The sequence below is a fragment of the Mercurialis annua genome, linkage group LG8, assembly GCF_937616625.2.
Source record: "Mercurialis annua linkage group LG8, ddMerAnnu1.2, whole genome shotgun sequence".
NCBI lineage: Eukaryota > Viridiplantae > Streptophyta > Magnoliopsida > Malpighiales > Euphorbiaceae > Mercurialis > Mercurialis annua.
This window is the reverse complement of record NC_065577.1, coordinates 43258530-43285330: the sequence shown is the minus strand read 5'-3', so window position 1 is coordinate 43285330 and position 26801 is coordinate 43258530. Positions and strand designations below refer to the sequence as shown.

At 39.4% G+C, this 26801-nt stretch overlaps 3 protein-coding genes across 3 annotated transcripts; 2 read left to right on the top strand and 1 right to left on the bottom strand.

Annotated features, from left to right (window-relative positions):
• Window positions 1-1608: 1608 nt before the first annotated feature.
• LOC126662134 (uncharacterized) lies at window positions 1609-4551 on the top strand. Its single transcript, XM_050356019.1, has 3 exons — window positions 1609-2537; window positions 2754-3358; window positions 3446-4551. The coding sequence occupies exons 1-3, from the start codon at window positions 1609-1611 to the stop codon at window positions 4549-4551; spliced, it is 2640 nt and encodes an 879-aa protein (XP_050211976.1).
• A 5389-nt stretch (window positions 4552-9940) lies between these two features.
• LOC126660898 (WRKY transcription factor 55) lies at window positions 9941-12091 on the bottom strand. The gene is made up of 3 exons (XM_050354605.2): window positions 11688-12091; window positions 11161-11292; window positions 9941-10500 (listed from the first exon to the last, which is right to left on the bottom strand). Exons 1-3 carry the CDS (start codon window positions 12062-12064, stop codon window positions 10083-10085), a joined length of 927 nt encoding a protein of 308 aa, XP_050210562.1. The 5' UTR covers window positions 12065-12091; the 3' UTR covers window positions 9941-10082.
• A 3198-nt stretch (window positions 12092-15289) lies between these two features.
• Window positions 15290-26241, top strand: LOC126660590 (uncharacterized). The gene is made up of 21 exons (XM_050354155.2): window positions 15290-15455; window positions 15981-16079; window positions 16560-16711; window positions 17209-17281; window positions 17386-17508; window positions 17968-18076; window positions 19152-19231; window positions 19475-19556; window positions 20374-20513; window positions 20603-20713; window positions 20815-20931; window positions 21052-21141; window positions 22417-22470; window positions 22664-22738; window positions 22855-22930; window positions 23129-23228; window positions 23351-23420; window positions 23555-23628; window positions 24126-24235; window positions 24905-25165; window positions 25614-26241. Exons 1-21 carry the CDS (start codon window positions 15327-15329, stop codon window positions 25883-25885), a joined length of 2397 nt encoding a protein of 798 aa, XP_050210112.1. The 5' UTR covers window positions 15290-15326; the 3' UTR covers window positions 25886-26241.
• The last annotated feature ends 560 nt before the right edge of the window (window positions 26242-26801 follow it).

The window sequence follows — 26801 nt, the reverse complement described above, 5'->3', positions numbered from 1 at the left end:
CAAGTACCATAACTCCTGGAGGCACAGCACGAACAACTGCGTAAACTTCAGAAACGTGGTTCAGAAGGCGATTAACGAAGGGAAACTCTTGTTCCCAACGAAGAAAGAGGCCGATGCCAAATACGTGTCTATTAACACAGTTCGGCCTCACTTTGATAGCTACCTAGAGCAAGGGCAGATACGGAGCAAGTGGAATCCGAGAAGACCCAAGCCGAGAGTAGAGACCGACGGTTCTAAGTGGCGAGGAGAAAAAAGGCAACCTCAACAACAGAAGAGGAAGCGGTATAACTCGCCTACTGCAGATATGACGTGCCCATCATGCAGTACGTGTTTTAAAGTCAAGGGAAGCGATAACACGAGGAAGCATCCCAAGACCTTTAAACCAAAATCGCCCACAGAACAGTGGCAGAGGCATGAGCCACAAAGGAGGCCTGCCACTAATGTATTCAAGAGGATATTTCGGCCAACGGAGGAGACCCCTCGTATGACGAAAACCCAGAAGAGGCGAATGCAAAGGCTGAGACAAGAGTCGCGGGCGAATCACGGGGCAGATTCGGCTCCCAGAGAGCAGCACGGAAGTAGGCCAATAACCGAGAGACTGGGGGCAAGGAACCAGGCCGACGCGGACACCAAATCACCTGAAAGGCGAAATGCCAAGGTAAGGAAGGTATGGATGCCGAAGATCGAAAAACAAGCGGCCGATGTGTCTGCTGCGGCGGTAGTTCACAAGGATGATGAAGATTCCAGCGGCCGATCGTCCTACAAGGACGTACTGGTATCGCACCACGATGGCCAGCTTAAAGCAAGATTGCCCAAAGACCGCGGGGTCGTCGTTTCGCACAAGAAAGGCATGTTGAAAGCCTGGGTCCCGGTGGTAAGAGACGAATACGGAGTGAAAGTGGTTACGCTTCCCAACTCATACAGAAGTAAACCAGGGCAGAAGGCAACGTTGGAAGGCGATGTAATCGTACCAGAAGGAGATAGCGCCGATGATACCGCGGTAGTATCCCTCAGTAAACCTCCAACAAGGATGACCAGGCATATTCGGCCGCTATACATCAAGGCCGATCTAAACGGGGTGTCGATTAACAGAGTCCTCATCGACAACGGGGCTGGCGTCAACATACTACCGGCGAAAATGCTCAAAAAATTGGGCATAACGCGGGATCAGCTTGACCCGACCGACGTTTACATGACTGACTTCGCAGGGGGCGAGACACCTGCCGAGGGGTACATTACCCTCAGAATTAAGGTAGGGCGAGTAGAAACCGAAGAAGGGTTTTTCGTGGTCAACGCCCGGAGCAATTACAACATTTTGCTCGGCCGCGATTGGATACACTCCAACATGTGTATACCCTCAACTATGCATCAGATGCTCTTCATATGGCGAGATGACGGCGAGGCCGAAGTTGTACAGGGTGACCCCAACCCCTTCGGCGAGGACCATAACGTACTCGAAGCACGTTTGTACGATGAAGAGGTGCGCAACATACAATCCCTTAGTTCGAAAGGAGAAACGAGCGTTCCTCGCTTGCTTGTTAACTCGGATCGGCCGGTATCAGTGACCCTCGGGGGCAAAGGCCGATCCACCATCCTCAAAGATTCAAAATGATAGCACGACATAAAGAATTGAGGGAGAAAATTAGACAGTTAACCTCGCTGTATGATATTGATTCGGCCGAATGCATCTATGAGGACCAGGAGCAAGACCCAACAGGATCGCTGCGGATTGGGGACATACGATTGGCAACCGGGAAGTTAGAAGATGATCCCGCCCAAGTACAGGACGATCTCCTCGAAATCAATCTGGGGACAGATGAATCGCCTAAACCCATATACATCAACGCAGGACTGGACGAAGGATTCAGAGAGCAACTGATCGCCCTACTCATTGAGTTCCGCGACTGTTTTGCCTGGTCGTACGAGGAAATGCCGGGCCTTGATCCTGATATCGCCGAACATAAGCTTCCATTAAAGAGTGGATTTCGGCCATTTCGGCAACCTCCCCGGCGAATGTCCAGGGAAGTGGATACTCTCATACAAGATGAGATTAAGCGGCTGGAAGATGCCAAGTTTATTCGGGAAGCCCAATACACCGAATGGCTCTCTAACATCGTACCAGTAATGAAGAAAAACGGGAAGCTACGAGTATGCGTTGATTTTCGGAACCTAAACCTGGCCACGCCCAAGGACGAATACCCAATGCCCGTGGCCGATATGCTGATTGACAGGGCAGCTGGACACACGATACTCAGTTTCCTCGATGCTCACTCTGGGTACAACCAAGTTCCAATCAGCAAAGAGGACATATCCAAAACGGCTTTTAGATGCCCCGGGCCGATCGGAGCGTACGAATGGGTCGTGATGCCTTTTGGCTTGAAAAACGCAGGGGCAACATATCAGAGGGCGATGAACAAGATGTTCAGAGGCCTTGAATGCCTTGAGGTCTACATCGACGACGTCGTAATCAAATCAAACACCGGCGAAGTTCATTTGGCCGATCTCCGGAAAGGTTTCGAGCGTATACGACGTAATGGGTTAAAAATGAATCCTCTGAAATGCGCTTTCGGCGTTTCGGCTGGAAACTTCTTGGGTTTCTTGGTTCACCAGCGGGGAGTAGAAATAGATAAGAACAAAGCCAAGGCGATTATCAATGCTGAACCACCCAAAACCAAGAAGCAGCTCCAGAGGCTCATCGGTCAAATCAATTTTTTAAGAAGATTCATAGCAAACACAGCAGGCCGACTTCGCAGCTGGAGTGTTTTGCTGAGGGGAAGAGAAACCGATGAGTGGATATGGATGGACGAGCAACAGAGGGTGTTTGACGATTTGAAAGGTTACTTGGCGAAACCTCCGGTAATGACCCCTCCAAAGCCGAATAAGCCGTTGTTGCTATACCTATCGGCTGCACACGAATCCCTAGGATGTATGCTCGCCCAAGAGGACGATGGGGTCGAGAGAGCAGTCTACTACCTAAGCCGAGGATTGATGGACACAGAGATTCGCTATACCGACATAGAAAAAATGTGTCTATGCCTGTACTTCACATGCTGCAAGCTGCGATACTATATGTTGCCGGTCGTAGTGTATGTATTATCCCAGACCGACATCATTAAGTATATCTTATCGAAGCCATACCTGAGGAATCGGATTGGAAAATGGGCGATTGCAATGTCCGAGTTTACATTGGTATACGTTCCTCAAAGAGCAGTAAAAGGACAAATATTGGCAGACTTCTTGGCCGATCACCCTGGTATTGCCCTCAAGGAAGAGACACCTGGTCGAGTAGACATCACGTCCTTCGACATCGCCGTGTGGAAGATGTGGTTCGACGGATCCAGGACAAGCCAGGGGGCAGGCGCGGGAGTACACATCGTCACACCCTTGGGGGCATCCTACCAGCTATCATTCAGACTCCAGTTCGAATGCACCAACAATCAAGCAGAATATGAGGCCCTCATATTCGGTTTTGAGATTTTAGCCGAGCTAGGGGCACGGGCGATCAGTGTAAAAGGAGATTCTTTGCTAGTCATTAAACAAGTGACAGGAGAATTTAAATGCGAGTCCGAGCTATTGGTGAGGTATTGCAACAAGGCGAAACACCTGATCGAAGGCTTCCAAGACACGAGAATAGAGTACACGGAGAGGGCCGATAACGGTGTTGCAAACGACCTAGCTCAGCACGGAAGCGGTTACAGGGTAAACGCTGAATTCGACGCCATAGAGAGGGAATTACCAAATCTCCACACCGGGGGCATCACGATCGACGAAAGACAGTTCTCGGTTTACCAACTGGACGTCACCCAAGATTGGAGGGACGAGCTCCTGAAGTGGTTCGAAAAACCAGACGCCACGAATAGGAGGTTGAGGACTTTAGCCCTTAATTACGTGGTCTTAGCCGGCGAACTATATAAGAAGGGCTTTGAAGGGCTGCTCTTCAGATGCATCGGTCCGAAAGAGGCGATGCTTGCTATGGCCGAGGTACACGAAGGGATAGCAGGCGCCCACCAGGCGGGTCCCAGAATGAGGTGGCTCATCCATAAATACGGCTTTTATTGGCCGAAAATGGAACAAGACTGCATAAGATATGCCAAAGGTTGCGAAGCCTGTCAGAAATTCGGCCCAATACAACACGTCCCGGCCGAAGACCTGCACTCCATCATCAAGCCTTGGCCATTCAGAGGATGGGCGGTCGACCTGATAGGGAAAGTATACCCAGGCTCGTCTGATGGTCATGCTTTTGTGATTATCGCCACTTGCTACTTCACCAAGTGGGTCGAAGCTAAACCTTTGAAGTCGCCGACACAAGAAGCGGTGATCAAGTTCTTCAAAGAATACATCGTCCACCGACACGGCTTGCCCGAGTCCATAACCACAGATCAAGGGACGATGTTCACGGGAAGTGATATAAGTTGGTGGGCCTCCCAAATGAAGATAAAGATGTTACACTCAACACCGTACTACGCCCAGGCCAACGGACAGGCCGAAGCCACGAACAAAGCCATCAAGCTCATAGTTCAAAAGATGATTGAAGAAAACCCAAGGCAATGACATGTGTTTTTATCAGAAGCTGTTTGGGCGAATAGAACCAGTCAGAAGTCGGCTACTGGGACCTCGCCTTTTAGACTGGTCTATGGTTACGATGCGATGTTGCCAATGGAGCTAACCGTCTCGTCTACTCGCCGCAGATACCAATGCGAATTGTCCAAAGAAGATTACTTCGACAAGATGGTAATAGATTCTCTGGACCTTGACGAAGAACGTTTAACGGCGTTAGACCACTTAGAAGCCCAGAAAAGAAGGGTCGAGAGAGCTTACAACAAGCGGGTAAAACGGAAAGCTTTTACCGTAGGCGATATAGTATGGAAAGCAATCTTGCCTATCGGCCACAAAGACGCTCGGCTTGGCAAATGGAGCCCGAACTGGGAAGGTCCCTTTATCGTGGTCAACAAGTTAACAGGCGGTGCTTACTTGTTGGCAGATGTTGATGGGGAAGAACACGATAGGGCGATCAACGGTCAGTTCCTGAAAAAGTACGTTCCAAGCTGTTGGGAGGGCGTAGACCGTCGGTTATTCGGAGCCGGCGAAGAGTAATGCTGTTGGTGCTTTCCCGCCGAGTATCCTGAAATGTTACGGAATACACGGCGATTATAAGATAACGCCGATCATTCGTTATCACGGCTCGCGTTTTCGGCGTTTCACATTCGTTGGGTTTTTTCAACGGGTTCTCCGTTTTTTCTCAACATATTGTACTTATCTTTTTTATAAATGAGCATTATTTCGTATCGGATCAATTACGGACCGATAATATAAAAATAATCAGACCTGAAAGCAATGCAAGGTGTAAATAACGAAAAATTTCGGCTCTCTGGCCGAATAAACATTAACGAAAAATAATGCTCACAAATAAGATACGGCCCCAGGCCGATCAAAACATAGTGCGATTCAAAGTATTACAAAAGATGACAAATACTGACATTGTTTTGAACTTAAAAATGATTACAAAACTAAAAATGGCTAAAAATATCGCCAAGCTCACTACGAACAGTGTTAAAAGACTTCCGGGCTTCATCCACCTTCGGCTTCATCTTGGCAAGGCTGTGTTTCAGCTCATTCCGGTTCTTCTTCACGCCGACCCCCTCAAGAAGGCTTTTATCCATGGCAGTTTCAAGTTCGCCGATGCCTTTCTCTTCAGTCTCCAGCTCGAGCTTCAGGGCTGAGATTTTGTCATTTAACTCCTTGGCATGGTCCCGGCGAGCAGCCAGGGTCGAAACAGAGGCTTTCACAGAAGCCTTGAGCGTTTCCAGCTTCTCCTTTGCTTCGGCCTCCTGAAGGGTCAGTTGGTCATGATCCGTCTGGATCTGCGTCGCCTCATCATAAATCTTTTGAAATGCGGGTAGCGACGCAGACAGTCGGACCATGGCACTACGAGCTTTCTCGTCCAAAATCTCTGGAGGGGCATCGGCCAGGGCAGTCGCCGCTCTCTTAAGACGACCAAAGTCTTCAACAGATTTGAAGATGGCCACACCTTGGGCCTTCAAAGAGCCGACGACGTCTAGATGATCGCCCCATACCTCAGAAGGACCGCTGGCCACTTCGGCCTGTTGCTCTACCTCTGGTACGGGCATCTCCTCTTCCTCACTGTCAGAGTTAAGGAAGGCCGCCGCTTTTGCTGCCAGATCATCAGGCTTCGCCGAGACATCATCTGGTATCTGCCATGTTTGGCCGCAATAAAAAATTAGCTGATAGGGACATTGTTAAGGCAATAATAAACAAAAATAAGGTACCTTAGTCTTGGCAGCAAGACGAGCCGGGAGGTTCACCAGGTCCGAACCAAGGGGCGAATGCAGAGTAGGAAGCGGAGAAAAGTTAAGCATCTGCGACACCGTCGGGGCAACTTCTGACGATGTTTTTTGAGAAGAGCGATTCCCCGTTAAGGAAATGCCTTCGTCGCCAGTACGATCGTCCCCCGTTTGGGTATCACCCCTTGAAGAGGAATGAGCGCTCCTGGAAGGGCGATTTATTTCAGGATCAGAAGGAGCGGGATCGAAAAGGCGAGATCCGGAGAGTTCAGCCCTCATTTTCTTAGCCTTGGGTTCCTTGGGCTCCTTCTTAGATGGTTTTTTACTTGCCGGACGCTTGCGCCGAGACTTCTTTGCTTCTGGCGGGTCTTCGCCATCAGTGTCATAAACGTCTCCTTTCGCCCATTTCGGCACACCAACTGAAAAAACAACAAGTTAGTATGAAATAATGGAGAGCTTCAAAGGCGAAATGATATCTTTGTTACCTGGTATTCTAGTGTAGCCATGTTTGACCAGTTCACTTATCGCCTCGACATCAGAGGGACATCTGATGCCAGTATAAGTAACCCCTTCGTTATTTACAACCGGCTTAGACTTTTTTACTCGTTTTTTAGGCAGTTTAATTGGATTAGGGGTGGACATGTTACATTTAGGAACTGGTGGACTCTTATATTTGAACTTTGGGCGAATATGGGCTAAGAAGAATTCATAAGAATATGTTTTTTCGTACTTATCTTTCCAAACTTTTTTCATCTTTTCGTTGAACTTAGTCCTAGCTATTCGTCTATGACGTTGCATCCTAAGGTTCATACCTGGCCGATCTAAAGGGTTGTATTTAAATTTGTATAAACGTTCGAACCTAGAAATTTCAAAAAGATGGAATAGGTTACCTTCATATTTGGGACGTTTCGGTGCCTGCAAAAGAAACAGATCGGCATGAGTTGGGTTTCTTGATAAAGGAGGTAAAGAAAAATCATGAAGAGATAGGATTTCTTTTGGAGAGAGGTCGAAGCACGATTCTACAACTGAAGCCCACCAGCTATCAAATTCAGGGGTACACTTGGGTGAGGTGGAAGGGCGAGAGATTTCAGATATAGGGGGAAGATATGCTCTATTAAGGCGAGTTATGAATTGCAAGTCAGCATAATTTTCTAAAGAAGGCCTGTAGGTCCCGCGATTATTGACGGAGATCAATAAAGGACAGGGAATTCCTTGGTTATATCCGAACTGCCGAGCCACATAGTTAGGGCAGTATGCCTCTATACTGCTGCGGTTATATTCCAGACCGGCGATTAAGTTCCTGCTCTTTAAAGAGCTACCCCAATATTGACCTCCAAGTCTCCGTTTAGGATCGGCCAGAGCTTCTTCAGTGTCGTCACTATCCCAGCCGAGGTATAACCAAGAGGGAGGATACTTCAGAGTTAGGATGGGGCAAAAGAGCTCTGAGGTACGAACGGAGTTGGTGAACACTTCTAAAACGTCCAAAACGTGTGGGAGACGGGTGCCGGCAGCGATCAGTTGGTAGCCGCACAAATCGGCTTTAATGTGAGGGCCGATTTCAAAGAGTTCTGGAAAGTAAAGGGCGAGCCATAGTTGCAGGACCCACAGCGGACCACTGGGACACTGAAAGGTTCGTGTTTCGGCATGAGGGGCGATCTCATTTAGACTCCTATACAAGTGAGCCAGCATGAACTCGCCCAAATTACATTTTCGCCCTTCGGCCAGAGCAGCGGCGAGTGTGAAGCAGTCAGTTGTAACTCTGAAAGATAAAGTGCAGAGTACGAACTTCGCCACAAAGAAGGCCAGGAAGGCGATGTGCTCTTTGGCGTCTGGTTTGTAGTGTTCTTCGCCCATGAAAAGTTTGACGAAGGGACCGTAACTCCGTTGGGCCTTTGACAGCTTGAAAGCGGGGATTTCGGCGTCCAAGTTGGGCGAGATACGTTCGCCGATTACAGGGATGTTCAAGATGGCAGCCAGATCCAGGAGAGTGATGGTCATCATACCAAACTTGAAACAGAAGCAGTTGACAGCGGACGACCAGAAGAGGGAAGCCCCCATGATATAATGCTTCGCTATTGGTCTGCTCGCTTTGCAGAGGCCGATCATGTCGTATATGCCAACATCTTTCCACAATTGGCCGAAGTGAGGTTTTAATCGGTTTACCCATTCTTGATAACCCTTGTGCTCTGTAGGCCAGTTTCTAAACATTGTGTTCACCCAAATGGAAGACTGGTGGGCGAGTGAGAATCGTGGTAGGACTTCTTCGTGAAAAGGGGTAGCAATTTCGCAGAGATGACTGGGCGAAACGAGTATTGGTCCGACACATTCTTTGTCGTCGTTGGTTTTCACTATTACCTGAAGATCGGTGTTTGGAGCAGCGGCTTGGATTTCGTTCATCTTGTCGGTCACTTGAGCGGCGATAGCGTCATTAGGAGCAGCCATTATAACTGCAGAATAGAATATCTCGGTTAGGCGAATGATCAAAAGGGGCGAATCAAAGACAAGAAAGGTTAGGGCGAAAACTTACCAGAAGAGACTTGGTGAATTACTCGAGGTTGCTGAGGAGAGAGAAAGCTTGATAAATGCAGAGAGAGTAGGTAAGTGATGAAATGAAATGGTATTTTTGTTAAAAGACCAAATCAGAGGAAGCCGAAGGGTCGTGGGGCCAAAACGTGGCATCGTGGAGAACAGCTGGAGATGACGTGGCTTAAAGGGGGTACCGAAAGGTTTATAGATGTTCACCCCTTTAAATTTTTTCGAACGAATTGGGCCTCAGTAGTGGGCTTGGAAGTGCTGAGAAGGAAGAACAAGCCCAAAAGATAAACGTTTCAGACTTGTTGGGGGCATTGTTTACACCGGCCCAAATAATTACCGAATAGAACTTCATACGGGCTTATCAGGGATTAAGGCCCAACGGAAAGCTTGTTTATTATTGCTTTTTTCTATTTTATTAGGAGTTTGTAGCTCAATAGGAGTGATTTTCTTTCAGAGTCTTAGTCCTAGTTAAATTAGGAGTCTTAAGTATGAGTAGCTATAAATAGCTCAGAGTTTTATTATTTTTGGATCAACAAATCAATCAATCAAAAACCAAGCCCAGTGCTTTTTATCCCGCAATCTCCGGATTGTTTTAATTTAGGAGTAGTTTTCGGTATTAATCTCGCCTGAGTCCGTGTCTCCCAGATTATTACTTCTTAGATCACGTGGTTAAGTGTTTTTAACCAAACAAGCCCTGTGAATATCTGCATAGGTTCGTTAAAGTATCAAACCTCAAACCGATCCCGATTATAAATTCAAAGATTCGAGTCCGGAATATTTTCAGGCGAACAATAACATATATATATATATTTTTTTTGAAAATTGCATAACATATATAGTTAAATTACTAAGATTATTGAATCAGGCTGCTTATTAAAGCCAGAACGGTTTCGGATTTCAGGCTGCTTGTTAAAACCAGAAGTGATGTCTCCAAAAGTGAAAAGGGCAGTAATATCTCCAAAAGTGATGTCCCAATAAACAAACAAGTACATATTTTTTCTCGAAAAGAAAACAAGTATAGATCACAAACCTAGTGGACGGTATTGTATTGGACAATTGGTGATGAAAAATGAGGAACAACATATATTATAAAATAAAATATCTAGTGAAATTTACTAACAAATTAAATAAACTATTTCCCGCAAATTAATTAAAACAATACAACTTAATGCCAATTGCTGCCATCCACATAATATGAAATATCTAATTAAATCTACTGTTATACATAGCAATGAATCCACCGATTTAATTTTTCTTGTCCCCTTGGTCCCATTTGTTATGTTCTTCCAAGGAAGTGAAGATCAATTCCATGCTGTTACTACTACTGCTGCCAGAATTAAACATTACGTCAGCCATATCTGCAACAGGGTACTCAGCTTCTTTACCATACCGGACCGTCGACGGACCTGCACCGCTGCCACTGCTAGCACCACCACCTAAACTAAATTCCAGCCATGGTAGTGAATGATGACCAGCCGCCATTGTTTGTGTCATCTCCTGTGTCATTGCTGGCATCAGAATTGACGGTGCTGTCGCTGACATGTGGCAAGTGTGATCGCCCCGATACATTACTTCGAAGGTGGAGGGATCATCATCTAATCTTTGAACCTGTTTCTTGGCTGGACATTGATACAATTTCTGGTGGGTGCACCTATAATAGCCCCTGAAAATGATGGTTCGTGTGGACCAAAAGCGCAGATATGTTATGTCTATAGTATTTATTAATTAATCAACTAGTTTATTAAGTTCTTTGATTTTTCAAAGAGTAAATTCTTCAAGTGCAGTCCGTTTTCTTTGGCATAGAAATTAAATGATCTGCCTATTAAGACGTTTACTAAATAATTGAATGTTATCAGAGTCAGTCAATGACTCAATCTTATTACTTGAGGTTGGCTGCAAAACTGAGTCAAAATCTGCTTTTAACAAATTATTTTCAGAGATTTGGTAAAACTTGGCATGAAAATAATGCACATGCCTTAATCTCTACCAAGTAAGAGAAACTATCTACTATTTATTTACTTTGTTTTATCATGTTGTTATAATTTTGGTAGATTTAATCAAAAGATATCTAAAATTCAATCGTTAATAACTCCATTTAATTAATTAAAGTATTTATATATGCATAAGGTAAAGTAAAGTGAAATGGAATGGTACTTAAATATAAAATTAAATGGATTTACGTTTACCCTGCATTTAGAATATAATGATAAAATAAATTAGATTTGTTATTAAAATACAATAATAAAATTGTAGATATACCTCCATCAACTAGTGTAATTTTGGACAGCAAAAGAAAAATTGAATGCATATATGTATGAATTACCGAGGGTACTTGGATGCTAAAATTTCTTTCTGGCCATATTTTCTCCAAGTGTAACCATCTTCAGGTGGAATTTCTGTATTTCCCATCCTTGGCGCAGCTACTCTTATAGTCCTTCTATCTGCATCATCCTTCCTATAAATCATTAAAAAAACTAGCTGTTAGCCTATCCTCAAGTAATTTATTACACTATTCGAATTATCCCATCAGCTCCATCGCAGCATCAATGATGGAGTTATTAACGATTGTATTAGTGTATACATGCAATGAAGCATGATTCACGCTTCATTGCATGGATACAATAAGACACAATATAGTATAGATATATAATGTACGTCCAAATTGATTTTGGTGGTTAAGTGCTTTCAAACATAAAAAGTCGCATGCATATTATTACAAGGGTTTCTTGAAAAAATGCATTCCCACGTTAAAGCGAATTTTAGTCCATGAAGTGAAACACGAGTTGTCCACAGTGCTGTAATTATGTTTAATCAAAAAGGAAGTGGGCCATCAATGGTGAAATTTCTCACCTTCTTCGCGTTCTATGTAATGAGGATGGAGCCATTGTCTGAACATCTGTGCTTCCACCTAATTCCATGGCCAAACCTCCACCTGACGATGACACAATATGCTCGCTTCTAGTTCTTCCTGCCGGAAACGTCCCTTGCGTTAGAAGCAACTCCATCATTGTCTTATATATTTGATTAGGTTCCTGCTGCTGAAGCAACACTTGATTGTATAGACTGGGTTCTACAGCATTTAACGTTTCTTTAGCAGCCATGAAAACCCTAATGATCTCATCTAACTTGGAGAGCATGTCTGGTCGGGTGGCTAAGTTTTGTAGGGTTGGTTCAAGGTCTTTAGCCAACTTGATGCCACGAAGAAGTGAAGAAATGAAATCATCCATAGTGCAAGTAATTTAGTGTTTTTGAGATGTAAAAAGAGGGTATTGTTCTATATATGGTGGCGGTGGAATTCTTGGTTATGGAGAAATTAGTTTAAGGAAATATTCAAAAGTATTTATGTTTGTTTTACACGGTGCATGAAAATGTGACCAAGTCAGGGTCTCCTAGGCATAAATTTGTTCCGGTCTAGAGGAAGACCATGCCCTCTTGAAAAATGACACTTCAGTTTTAGACCTCGAAGATTTTTCCCAACTTTGAAGCTATGACTATTACCAATCAAATTCCTCTGCTTCTAGGTTCCCTTGAATACATTTACTCCCACACTCATTTACTAACACTTTTAATACTCCACTACATATAATATTCTACTAATATATATGGTCTCGTAAATACATAAAGTGTCCTTTAATTAATAATAGTACCCTCTTAATAATTTTGATTTAGTAAAATACTCCATGCAAATATGGTCCATCAACCGATTCAATGTTACGTCATGGGGTCATACATATAGACTGCAACTTGGGTCCGTTCCAATAGGCCAAATCCATGTCCGATCTCTGTATTTTTTTTAAAAATTGTATATCTGATTCTTTAAAAATTACCGTTATCTATTCTATACTTAATTTATATTGAATTTATTGGTCCATTTTTTGGATGGAGAAGCAATGGCGGGCCGTCAAAAAACTATATATATATAATGTGTGTGTGGAAAAAGGTATAAAAACGTCCCTATAGTTACTATCTTATTTCATATTTAATCCTTAATGAATTTTAAAGAGTAAAAATAATATGCTGTCAAAATTTGAGGTAGAAGACGTAATTAGTAAAATATAAAATAATCTATTGGTGGATGGTTCTTTTGGTTTGATTTTTTATTCATCTAAAAATAATGCCTGCCATTCGTAAGTTAACAAGAAAAAAGACATAATGAATTATATATCAATTATTGAAGTAAATATATTAATTCATTTAATTTATTGTTATTTTATTTATGTTGTATACACAATTAAAAACATACAAATTAATACTATAAAAAAATTTGAAACATATAATTTAATATTATTTATTCGCTTTTGAATTATTTAACATTTTCATTTTACTAAATATATTAAAAATTATATATAATAATTTAGTAATATGTTAGCCCCTTTAAAATTATATATCTAGATCTGCCACTATAGAAGAAGCGTGCGTTACTTATATAGTGAAACGTGTGTGAATTGAATTTAAATGTCCGTCTAATTAGATAGATTACTGGCCACATAACCAATTTGAAAAAAGGAACACACATGAACAAAAATGTGTAAGTATACGAGTTTGTTGAATAAAAAACTTAAATAAGAGACTAGATAAATAGAAAATTAATTTTATAGGGTCTTTTATCATTTTGACGTAAAATTTGTCAACGATATAACCGCGATTGAGTTACATTCACATTCACATAATTTCCGTCCACAAAAAATGCAACAAATAGAAAAGGCTCATCAACTAAATTTTGTCTTTTCCCTCTCAAGCAAAACGGATCTTCAAGTCCTTTAATGGATTTTTGTTAGAAATTCCGCTAGTTGTGTGGCATTTTTTTTAACAAGTAATCTGCCATTTTTGGAGGACTTATCCCCTTAAAAAACCCTCACCTTTTACCCCCAATTCGTTTGCACCCTCACATTGCAAAACCACCAAATATACCCAAATTACGACCTTTCATTTTCAATTGCACCCTCAAGCATTAAATTGATCTCTTTTCACTTGAAAAAATAGGTTTACTTTTGTTTTAAATAAAATATTAAGTCCTATTTTAAAATATATGTTAAAATTTAAAGTATTGATTTGAACATTTTTCAAGTGAAAAGAGATCAATTTAATGTTTGAGGGTGCAATTAAAAGTGAAAGGTCGTAATTTGGGTATATTTGGTGGTTTTACAACGTGAGGGTGCAAACGAATTGGGGGTAAAAGGTGGAGGGATTTTAAGGGGATAAGCCTTTTTGGAGCGTGAATCGCACGCCCTTATAGCAGAAAGACTTAAATATATTTTTATAAATTTGCAGAAAGAGATAAATTTTAATTTAGAGACCAAATTAATCAATAAACATATTTTATGGACCTTATATTGGGTCATCCAAAAGAAAACGAATAGCATAAGAAGCTAATGAATTATAAAATTTAAAACAGAATCATATATAAATAAAAAATTAAAAATACAAGAGCCTTCTTTATGGGTTAATTCTCTTCAATACCTATAAAAATGCATGTGTAATTAACCAAGGCATGCAGCCATTGTATTTGTATGGAAGGTCTGTTACTTAATCAGAATTGGATAATAATATTCTGATTGTGGCAGCAAGTGTATTATGTTTATGTACTGTCTACTGGTAGTCAGAGTCATCAATCATTGACATTTGATTGTAGTAAATGAGAATATAGATATACCAGAGATTCTCAAAACGAAAAAAAAAAGGGACCGAATCAAGGGGACAATTAACCATTGCAAAGCTTCCAACTAACCACAATGTATTAGGCCCAAGTTCATTAACTATAGCTACTTTGCTTCAAAGTTGACTGAGTTTCATGAAAATTAAAGTGACCATGTCCAGTATACAATTTGTACTAGTGAAGCAGTCTTCGAATTATCGGTGAAAGTTAAGCAAAACTCACTTTGAGAGTACTGAGTTTGTAGATAATAATGTGAATAGTGTACACTTATGCTTGATGTGGCATGTACCCAAAAAGATAAAATTCAATTTTTGGTTATGATCTATATGTATAATGTGACTAGGTCTAAAAGTTTGGGCAAAATGCATTTCGGTCCTTGCGCTATTATATTTTTCTTAATTGGATCGCTTCAATATAATTTGTATAAATTGAGTCCTTACACTTTTAATTCCGTCAAATATCAGCCTAAATTTCTCTTTATATTATAGCGTGTAAATTTTCCAGAAATGAAATCGGGAGTGGGCTCGGGTTAAACTTGGACTTACATAAGAAACACGAAAAGCCGGCCCTAAGCCCGGCCCATGATGAAGTCTACCCAATGAGATGGAGAGAGAGTGAACCGGGAAGCAAGGAACCAGGTCCGAATAACCAAACCAACGAAACCAGTTGGTGAATAAATTATGCGTTCCATTTGATGTAAATTTAAAATTTGCCCCTGAAATTCAACAAATCGTGTCTCCCTGTGTGTAGATCGAAGGAATAATCATCGGTGTGAGCAAGCCGAAAGCGTGTCTGCATCAGATCCCAAATTTGACACAAGGAGAAGACGAAGTATGTTCAAATTCTTGAAAGGAGTAGTGGGTGGATCTGGAGCAGGAGGCTTGAAAGATCTCCCTTACAATATCACCGATCCCTATCCTTCTGCTTGGGGCTCCTGGACTCATTCTCGCGGCACTTCCAAAGTAACAATTTCTTTGATTTCATTCTTTATTTAGGTTTCGCTCTGCTTTCTATATATAACTGTTCTTGCATTTGCTGCTTTACTGTCTCACATATTGATATGAAGCGCTTTTAACTCCTCTGTTCCAAGTGCTTCTCTATGCTGTTTTCTGTTCCATTGCCTAATCTTTCCCCTTTAACACATTAAAGAGTTGATAGAGATCACTTTGTTCTGTATCTTTATCATTTATTAACATGCGTATGCTACTACTATATGCTCCTCGGTTAGAAATTATTTGATTTTTAGTAATGAATAGCTAAGCTTATATCTAATGTGGCCATTGATTGCTCTAGAAAAGATTATAATCAGGATATATAACTTTTGTTGTTTTTCTGAAAATGTCTGCTCGACACCCTTTCTAAAGAAAAAAGGACAATGACACATCTGTTAGTGCACCATTTCTAAGTTGATCTTCTTGTATTCGCTCTTTCAGTTGTCTTCTCCATTGCCATTCTACTTCTGCTAATTGGTCTAAACTGTCTTTCAGGATGATGGATCTCCAGTCTCTATTTTTTCTCTTTCTGGAAGTAATGCTCAGGATGGACATCTAGCAGCTGGTCGTAATGGAATCAAGCGGCTCCGCACTGTAAGATCCAATGACTTCTGCTAGAAATTACTACAACTTTCTTCCACATGTTTTTCTTTTTTCATTTAACTCTTTCATTTTGTGCTCTAGTTTTTACTTGTATATAGTGCCATCATTGATGCCATTTTCAATCCTTGATATGGAATTCTGCATCAATTTCTAGACTATATTTTAATTTTTGTATTTGTACAAAGTTCCCGCCACAGTTTGCATTATTTATAAGGAGGAGAGTAACCTCCTTTAGGATTGGCTTTAGTAAAATACATTCCTTTTTTTCCGCTTTTCTCTTGTTAGTCTATTACCCCTTAGATAGGAAGGGAAGGCGTGGAGTGTAGGAGTTCAACCACTGACTCCTTCTGAGTTCTCCTTGATGAAGATTGGTGTATATGAGTTTAGTAGCTTTAGCCATATGCGATCTTTCTATTTTTAGAACTATTCCCTTTAGTCACCAGCATATGAAGCTGCTTTTGCTTCTTTCAGGTCAGGCATCCAAATATTCTATCATTTCTACATAGCACGGAGGTTGAAACTTTTGATGGCTCTACCTCAAAGATAACACTATATATGGTGACTGAGCCTGTTATGCCATTATCTGAAAAGATCAAGGAGCTTGGTTTAGAGGGCACACAAAGGTATAATTGCTACACTTCACTGGAATCCTGGAGCACCGGTTAGATAACTTTCCAATGCATTTTATACATCGAGACTATTAGTCTATGCATTGGTCATTATTATTAGCATGATCATTGATATGTTCAGTTATAGGTTAATTTTTCAGGTTCTCTTCCATTTATAACTGCTCATTGGCTAGTATTTCACATTCGAACAAAAATAGAGCCCTTGTACAGTTTCAGCATCTTGTCTGTTGAATAGAATTTAAATAATGTGCTCCTCCCGTTACATGCTTTGAGTATGCAATGTTTGTGTCATGACATAGTAAATTGTACGCGTGCAATTCAAAAGCAAACTCACATAAGCCTTACTTACATTTTCTCAAAATCATTACAGGACGGTTGAATTGATTCTCATCTAAATGTGTCTGTTTAGAGCCACTCCAGTTTATAAAATCTGTGAGCTCATGATTTTTCTTTCATTAATTTTTGACATTTTTTATTTATTTTGATGGTAGGGATGAGTATTATGCTTGGGGGCTGAACCAGATAGCTAAAGCTGTGAGCTTTCTCAATAATGATTGTAAACTTGTAAGTATTTCAATTGCTTGAGCCCACAGTTGATTAATAGCAGTTTTTTTCCCTTTTTTTATTTGTTAATTCTTAATGAATATTCTTGCTTTCTTCGGACTCAGGTACATGGTAATGTTTGCTTGGCCAGTGTTGTTGTCACACCAACTCTAGATTGGAAGCTGCATGCTTTTGATGTTCTATCCGAATTCGATGGGAATAGTGAAACTGCAACTGGGCCAATGCTGGTAATTTGTTTGGGAGTGTGCAATTGGTTGCAGTGTCTTATTATCTCCTGTATGGCATATGCTATATTGTTGCATATACATCATAAGCTTCGCATGTAACTGGGTTTAATCATCAACATTGTTGTTTTTTTTGGTTCCTTCCCCATTTCTTTTCCCCCGCCTAGTTATTTTTTAATTTGGTTAAGAGATTTCCCAGAATTGTATTACTCTGCAACGTCCACTTTATTTTGTAAATGAAATGTCAGTTTATCTTTATATCAATATTTTAAGTATACGTTAATTTAAGTACTAGAACTTTCTATGTGATAATGAATGCTGAATCTTAATATGTGGCTGTTATTCTTTGTGTCTGCGCATGGTTTACTGTGAATTTTTTGTCAAGAACAAGTTTCTGCAGTGAAAAGAATTAGACACATTATACTTATTATTTGTTTAAAATAATTAATCATTCTCTATCAGCAATATGAATGGCTTATTGGAACACAATACAAACCAATGGAGTTGGTCAAGTCTGACTGGATTGCAATAAGAAAATCTCCGCCTTGGGCTATTGATTCTTGGGGGTTGGGTAAGTTTTTGTTGTTTCTCTTTTTATTGGTAAATTTGTTGTGTTATTTGTCTTAACTGTGGTATTTTGTTTGTTCTTCTTCATTACTATTCTTAAACTAATTTCAATTAAAATAGAGGAATTGTCAGAAAAATAAACTTATAGTTTTTATGTCTTTAATATTGGACATGGGTCTAAACTTTTGTATAATTTGAACATGTTCTATGAAGCAAAATGGTTTCCGTCCAGTCAGGCTTTGAGCAATGATCTTATTTATGCTTATGCAATTCAGTTTGGTTGAATATTTCTTTTCTCTTCCTCCTTTAAAGTTTTATGTGAATATGATGCTATTTCGTGTTGGCAGCCCACATATATGGAGCTGCCACTTGGATGCTTCTTGTCTGTTTTTCAGCAATTGGCTTCATGTTAATGCTATTAACTAGAGATGCTTGAGCAACATGTGATCAATTTCTTCCAAAAACTTTTTATCGAGTTCTAGTAATTGTTAATGTCATACACTAATTTATGGAACCGACCGAATCAAACCAAAATTTTAATTTGGTTCAGTTTTCGGTTAATGTGGTTCGGTTATGGTTAATAATTTAATTTTTATTTTATTAATTTGGTCCGATTTTTGCTATGAAATTTTCGAATTAACTGAATTGACTAAATTAATCGAATCACTTATATACATGATTGTATTTCTTTTCAGAAATTTAAAGTATTTTGTAATTTTATAGGACTTAGATATCAATTTTCCCTCTAATTTTGTATTTAATAAAAAGTTAATATCAAAATTAATTTAATTTAATTTTAAATATATTATATTAATGAAATTATTTTTTTCGGTTAACCAAAATAACCGACCAAACCAATTAATTCGATTTAGTTATGATTCGGTTACATGTAATTCAGTTACGGTTATGAAAAAATTGGAAAAATTTGGTTACGGTTAATTTGATTTGATGACTGAACCGACTGATACACACTCCTAGACACTATACTGTATGAAAGATATACTCTTCTTTTGCATTTTCCCTTAGACAGGCCTGTAGAAGCTACTTTTATTCTCTCCATTTATGATGTTGATTCGTAGGTTGTTTTATATATGAACTCTTTTCTGGAACCAAGTTGGCGAAAACGGAAGAGCTTCGGAACACTGGTTCTATTCCTAAGGTTTGCCTTCTATGTCAAAGATGAGCTCATTATTTATATTTATTGGTTATTTTAGCATCTTAATTCTTTGCCTTCTTATTTTCTTCCTTTTATTCCTTAGAATTCTTTCTCTAATTGAATACTAAGGTTTTATCTGTTCCATTTATTTATTGTGTGTGCACTTTACTATGTTTTTATGTGTTGCCTGGATTTATTGGAGAATACATCTTTATTTGCAATTTTTTTAATTTTGTTGTTTTACAGTCATTGCTTCAGGATTACCAGCGGCTGCTGAGTTCTGTGCCTTCTCGCAGGATGAATACTTCAAAGCTTATAGAAAACAGTGGTGAGTAATTAATTTGAGTTTATTAAACTTGTCTTTAGGAACTTCATAGCCCTACAAAAACTCGGTATGAGGTTGTTAGTTTGGGCCCATTTTTTGGCCAATTGTAATAGTTGTTAAGCCTACTGGAAAATTTAGAATGTTTTGTATGTCCATGGTCAATGTCTTTAGTCATTGTTTGAATTCTAGATTGTTATGTTTTATTGAAGCGGTTGTTCAACTTTTTGATCTTGTTTTCAGTTATGTGACTGTTAAACTTTGGACAATGTCAGATCTTTCTTATTTAAGTGGAAATAGCTGCGAAGGTCTTTAGATATGTTTTATTGAAACTTAAGTTCCTATTGACCGATCCGTGCATTTAAATTACAATTTAGCTGTATGTTTGAGCTACTGCTCTTGTCAGTTTTGGTGTGCTATTATTGACTTTTGGTGAAAGAGAGAATTGCATGGCCTGTTTGTATTAAATGTTGGAAGCATTTTGATCTTGCTTCGTAACAATAAAGAGAAAGAAATTAGGAGATCGTAATGTTGGTCTTTCTATCTACATATTTATTTGTCATTACTAGATCAAGTCTATATGTGTCTGTCATTTGTAATGAAGTGAAAGGAGTTTTTTTCTAGACATAATCATTTATTATTTTCGATATTTATAGGAAATTTTTTGCCTTCATGTATTATTCTTCAATTCGTTTCATTGGTTCGACTCTCCAGTTTCGGCTGCCTGTTTGTTATTTTCTTTAAAATCATTTGTCTCAAGAGCTTAGTTCTTCCTGCTCTTTCTTTTCCTTCCTACTAAGGTTTGCAACTCATGTAATGGCAGAATACTTTCAAAATAAGCTGGTGGACACTATACATTTCATGGAAATTCTTACATTGAAAGACAGTGTTGAAAAGGATACCTTCTTCCGCAAACTCCCAAATCTAGCGGAGCAGCTACCTCGCCAAATTGTGCTGAAAAAGGTGTGAAAATTTATTTTCTATTGTCTAAAAAATGAATTTGCATAATCCATGCCTTTCCCATTTTTATTTTACGTTCTGTATTTTTACAGCTGCTTCCTTTATTAGCTTCTTCCCTTGAATTTGGTTCTGCTGCCGCCCCTGCTTTGACTGCACTGTTGAAAATGGGTTCCTGGCTTTCAGCTGAAGAATTTAGTGCTAAGGTTATCTATTTTTCTCTTTTTCTTTTTGATCGAGCATATGTTCTTGTCACTGCAATATTCTCTGACAGGGATGACTCCCTTACCCTCATTTCTATTTATAGGTACTGCCAACAATAGTGAAACTTTTTGCTTCAAATGATCGTGCAATTCGAGTTAGCCTCTTGCAGCATATAGATCAGTATGGAGAGTCATTATCAGCACAAGTTGTTGATGAGCAAGTAAGCAATTAGTATTGGCGGACAGCTAATTCATGATTTCTTTTTACTAAATTGAAGTAGCTTTACTTTTGAAGGGACTTGATATTTATTATGCTTTTTTAATTTGAATTTTCTGACCAGGTCTATCCTCATGTTGCTACTGGGTTTTCTGACACGTCTGCCTTTCTACGTGAATTGACCCTCAAATCGATGCTTATTTTGGCGCCCAAGGTGCTTTGGATACCTGTAGATAACTTTACGTAATTTCTTTTTGTTTTATTACTATGAAGTCTATAATCTTGATACTGTTGCTATAATAGTCATATTTTATGATACATCCATTTCTTTGCTTGCATATTTTTATTAGTTTAAATAGGGCGAGGCTTGATGTAGTTGTAAAGCTGCTCCTTAGTGACTTGTAGGTCATCTGTTAAAGGCGTGAAAACAGCCTCTTGCAAAATGCAAGGGGAAAATTGCGTACAGAAGTGTATACTCTCTCACTACCCTTGCAATAGTTAGGGAGCACTTCGTGCACCGGGTGAGGGATGAGTCCTCATCCCTATTGGTTTTGAATACTTGCTATCTATCATAACTCTGTATCTGAATGCGAAGCTTGATGTGATAATATTAGTATGTTTCAGGTGGTTGGTCATTGGTGTTTCCTGACATAGATCATTTATTGTTATGTTTGGAGATTTCTCAGTTTCATGTTACGAATTGCCTGTGAGATTATGATCTTGCCGGTAGATTATAATTTGGATAAAGAGAGGTACATTTTGAGTGTGTGTAGATTAGTCATAACTTGTCAAAGTAAGGACAATTTCTGGAGGATCTATTTTGTTTTCTATCAAGTGGTCTGGAGAGGAATAACTTCTGGAAGGTCTGTATACTCTATCAGGTACCATGTAAAGCAAGCTACAAGTAGAAATAGAATAAGGTTAGTAGTGACAGGCCGGAACAGCGATGCAAAAATTGCTAGGAATTAAGGAATGAGTATGCAAGGACTTGTACTTGATATGAGAGTGTTATCTGAGATGCTTTCTTGCATTGTAAGAGTGTAGTGATTTTCATTTCAGTTAAGGGCTCTGTAAATGCTGAAGAGAGGACACAAAGCATAGTAGGAAGTAACTTGTTTGACATAGATGTAATTTGATGAATAAGGAGACTGGACACTGAGATGAAGCAAAATGATAAGAAAAATGTCTCTTATAACTGGTCCTGATTGATTGAGAATGTAGGTATTTCGCTGAGTGGATTACGTTTTGTAATTCAATTTTTGTTGCAATATGGTTGCATGTAACTTGCAAATCATGCTTCTTCTTCTTATGTCTTGCAGCCTAGAAATAAGTCTTGCATCGTTATGCTCCCATTCCATTTTTAGCTACTTGATTGTCTGTCTAAGCTTATAATTCTTTTTTTTTTAATAATCTTATACACGATTGGATAATTTAAGTCTGGTTGCAGACTCCCTCCTGAATACTCTTTCTGTTTGATCTGACATTCCAGCTTTCTCAACGTACCATTTCAGGCACCTTATTGAAGTATCTCTCAAAGTTACAGGTATTGAGTCATTTAATTTGATTGATAAGCTTTGATTGGTAATTTTACCATTTAGACTTTCTTTAATATACTAGTGTTTTTTTTCCCCTTTTAATACAGGTGAGGAGTTCCCTTCTTTTTCCTTTAATTCTATATAGAGTTTTATATCTTGAAGCTGTGTAGTCCGTGATTTTTGCTCTTGATGCTTGTGCAGGTTGATGAAGAACCTGCGATTAGAACTAACACCACCATTTTACTAGGGAATATTTCTAGCTTTCTAAATGAAGGGGTAACTATGAGCCAATTTTCATGATTTTTTGTATGCTTTTCTTTGTTAATTTTCATGGATGTCTTAAGTTTTTCTATGTGGAAGTGTCATCTGATGTGGTGTGTATTACAATATAGACAAGGAAGCGAGTGCTTATTAATGCGTTTACAGTTCGTGCACTGCGTGATACTTTTTCTCCTGCCAGAGGAGCAGGTATAAGGAATATTTAGCTGTTTATTCTTACTGTGGAAAAAAGTGTTGTGGCATATTGCTAGCCTTATTTCTGTTGTTCAGTTCTCAAAATTGTCTCTTTATTGAATATGGCTATCTATTATTTACCTAGCAGGAGTGTTCGTATTGTGTAGTTCCTAGGTAAATGATACTGATCAGTGTGAACTTTTAACTTGGCAGGAATAATGGCTTTGTGTGCCACTAGTTCATATTATGATGTTAATGAGATTGCAACTCGAATTCTTCCCAATGTTGTTGTGCTTACCATCGACTCCGACAGGTTATACTTCTTATGGATTATTTACTTATCCTTAGTTTCCTTGGTGGAGTATCTACATATTGTTATTTGTTTCCCCTCTAAATGGATGAAATGAAAAAATGATCTCCTATTTTCTGGAACAGTGATGTTCGATCAAAAGCATTTCAGGCTCTTGATCAGTTTTTGCAAATAGTGAAACAGTATCATGAAAAGGTGCGCCTTAGCTTTTACTTGTAGTCATGTAAAATTGTTGTTGACCTGCTTCAGATTCGTTGAAATATTGTAGATTTGCTGTTGTGTAGTAACCCGTTTATACTAATTATTTTCCTATCTTTGCTTGTATAAAGACAAATGCAGGGGATGCCACTGCGGCTGGAACTGTAGGAATTTCATCAATACCAGGAAATGCAAGTTTACTTGGGTGAGTTCCTTTTGGAGATTGTCGAATTGGAATACATTTGCTTGATGCTGTTTTCATCATAGCAGTGATTTAAGAACTGATGGAGCCCGTCTTTTGAGTAGTGGAGTGTATATTGTTTGAATTTCTGGACCTTCATCAATATGTATTCATAAACTTTCCCCAAATTTCTAAGCATCTGATCAATTCTCTACTAGGCAGCGTAGTATAGATTTTCAGACGTAATACATTGGATCTCTTAATTCTAAAAAAGGATATTCCTATTTTTCTTGGGAATGTCGATAGTTAACTTTTCGTGTGGGGAACTTGCATGTGGATTGTATGGTGTCTTCCAAATCCACAGCACCGGATTAGGCTGTTATCAGATATCCGATTCTTTGCTCCATATTTATACCTTTGATCCATAATTTTATCAGTTAGTTTCATCGTCGTTACATTTATCTCCTTTTCAGAATTTTGTTCTCTCTATTTTGTCTGACACTAAGACATTAATTTTCCAGGTGGGCCATGAGCTCTTTGACTCTGAAGGGTAAACCGTCTGAACAAGCTGCACTTGCTCCAATAAATTCTGGCGCACCTATAACTTCTACAGCCTCCAACGCCAGTTCAGGTTTGCATCTTGGTACTTATTTGACAGTTGACATGGGTTGAAATGGAGGAAAAGATTGTATTTGTCAGTTAAATATGATTTGATGTTTTTAAAGTAAATACTCGCTAATTTTTTCTCAATGATGATTGCTGATCCTAGTTAATTTGCCAATTTGCCTCAAGGAGATGGTAATCATTGTTGTTAGAGATAATAAAATCATAGTTGGAGTCTCCCCTAACAATTAAATTTTTTCACTGATTGGTTATTTGATACGGTACCATAATCTCTATAATTGAAAGTTGAATTCTTGGCAACCCTCATATGGTTACATTTGAGTACAAGACAAGGTGATGTGTGCTTGTTCATGCTCAAATTCAATAGGTATTCACATGCAGATGTGTGTTAGAGATAAGAAACCATAGTTGGAGTTTCAGCTAATAACTTAAGATTTTGGATTGATTGATTATTTGACCATAAGTATAGTAGGGAAGTATGATAGATGGATTTACTAAAGAATGTTTATCAACAATAATTGGTAGAAAAGTGAATATGACGTGGGAGGGTAAATAATTTGTGTTTTTCTTTGTTTGAGAAAAACAAAGCGAGGATCATTATCTCTGCCTGATTTTTATTCTGATTTATTAATTTAGCTATCCAGTATTTGACATTGGATTTCTGTTGCTACCTCAGTATTGGATACTCCAACTACAGCACCAATCCGTGTAGATTCCAGCACAGACTTAGCTGATCAACCTGTACCTGGATCTCCCACCTCAACAGATGGATGGGGAGAAATTGAGAATGGAATTTATGAAGAGCATGATAGCGACAAAGATGGGTGGGATGATATTCAACCCCTTGAAGAGCCAAAGCCCTCTCCAGGTCTTGCAAATATTCAAGCTGCTCAGAAACGGCCCGTCTCTCAACCAGTTCCACAGCTAAAACCACAAGGTAATACAATCAATCATGTTTGCACAGGTATATATCAATCTGTAAAAGATTGTGGATTGACTGGTTTGACCATCTAGAATGGAATGATCTCCCAGTACAATTAAATTTTCTATTTTCAAGCATAAACATGTAATGCATTTTGGTCTCTTTGGATTGAAATTATTGACGCGTGATGCATTAGATAAATATATTTTATTGCAATATTGCTTGAAGGGAGAGATCACTTGTGTAGAAATTGGCATTTTCTGGGAGTTCTATTATTGAGAAAATAGGACATATTGTCCATCAATGAAGAGGACACCGATATTAGGTTTTCTGTGGTATAATCCAAAGATTCTCTCGAAGCTTACTGTTCTATTGTCATGCATTTTTTGTTATATTAACAGATTAATATTCTATGATGAATACACATAAGAAATTTGCTTAATGAGTATTTGTGCTTCCTCAGCCACAGGCTCGCGGCCTAAAAATGCAGGGAAGGTGACAAAGGACGAAGATGATGATTTATGGGGTTCAATAGCTGCACCTGCTCCAAAAACAGCATCAAAACCTTTGAATGTTAGAGCAGCCGACAATGATGACCCCTGGGCTGCAATTGCTGCTCCTCTACCTATTACTAGAGCCAAACCGTTGTCAGCTGGTAGAGGTCGAGGGTCTAAACCTGCTGCTCTAAAACTAGGCGCTCAAAGGATAAACCGGACATCGTCTTCTGGGATGTAAGTTAGCGACAGAACTCGAAGAAAACCAAAAGAAAGATCCAGATCTGTAAATTTTTTTGTTCTTTCTGGTGACTCGTCCTTCACATTGATTAACATAGTGGAATTTCTGTCACCTCTAGTTGTATCCGCTGCTTTCTCCGATTTATTTAATTTGTATCATCATTCTTTTCTACAAAATTTCATTTTGTCTGTTACGTTTGTATGAGGGAGCTGTTGTCTGGTAGACTACTTTGTATCATACTTTAGTTTCTGCTGGGAATTCAATATCAAATTGAGCAGAATTTGTGAGCTCATAAACTGCTGGAATGTAATGTCACACTTGCTTCTAAAAGAAATACAAAATTTTGTTACTTTGTTGCACCGTTAGATAATATTCTTCAATTTCCAGCTCATCTGGTTAGTAGTCGAAACGGGTCCCCGCTCTTTCCAGCAGTCTTACACTGGAGCTGTATGTCCCTTATCTGGATATCTTTGAAGCATATCATATACTGTTACCATTTGAACGCCTGTTTTCCCCGTAGATAAAGCCTCCCCTTCAATGAGTGAGCATGATATTGTGACACAATGGGATGAGGGAGCCAGTCCATTGATCCCAGCTAATTTGGCGACAGAAAGACGACTCTCTTTGGGCATTTGATTAGCTAAATAAAATCCCCAAGTAGAAGAATTTTATGAAAAAGCGGGCGTGGGCAGTAGTAGTAAGGAAGTGTATGAATGACATTTAGGGAGGTGAGATGAGATGAATTGGAAGCAAAGCATCAACGAACTAACTAATTAACCGTCAAGTGGGCGGTTCGGTTCTTTTTACAGCCTTGGATGGGTTAAATAAAAATAGCTTACGAGTTACGAGTAGTGACTCATACGAAAGGATCAAAAAAAGGTCACGTGGTTAAGACAGCACATTGGATTGCCTCTCT

Excerpts from the sequence above, each read along its gene's own strand:
- LOC126660898 (XM_050354605.2), bottom strand. The coding sequence starts at position 12,064 with ATGGATGATTTCATTTCTTCACTTCTTCGTGGCATCAAGTTGGCTAAA. Across the intron at positions 11,293-11,687 it reads TTACATAGAACGCGAAGAAG|GAAGGATGATGCAGATAGAA; the intron begins GTGAGAAATTTC and ends AATGATTTATAG. Across the intron at positions 10,501-11,160 it reads TTAGCATCCAAGTACCCTCG|GGGCTATTATAGGTGCACCC; the intron begins GTAATTCATACA and ends CATCATTTTCAG.
- LOC126660590 (XM_050354155.2), top strand. The coding sequence starts at position 15,327 with ATGTTCAAATTCTTGAAAGGAGTAGTGGGTGGATCTGGAGCAGGAGGC. Across the intron at positions 16,712-17,208 it reads GGTTTAGAGGGCACACAAAG|GGATGAGTATTATGCTTGGG; the intron begins GTATAATTGCTA and ends TTTTGATGGTAG. Across the intron at positions 22,739-22,854 it reads CTAGCTTTCTAAATGAAGGG|ACAAGGAAGCGAGTGCTTAT; the intron begins GTAACTATGAGC and ends ATTACAATATAG.
- LOC126662134 (XM_050356019.1), top strand. The coding sequence starts at position 1,609 with ATGATAGCACGACATAAAGAATTGAGGGAGAAAATTAGACAGTTAACC. Across the intron at positions 2,538-2,753 it reads GAGCGTATACGACGTAATGG|CTGGAGTGTTTTGCTGAGGG; the intron begins GTTAAAAATGAA and ends CCGACTTCGCAG. Across the intron at positions 3,359-3,445 it reads CAGGACAAGCCAGGGGGCAG|AATATGAGGCCCTCATATTC; the intron begins GCGCGGGAGTAC and ends ACAATCAAGCAG.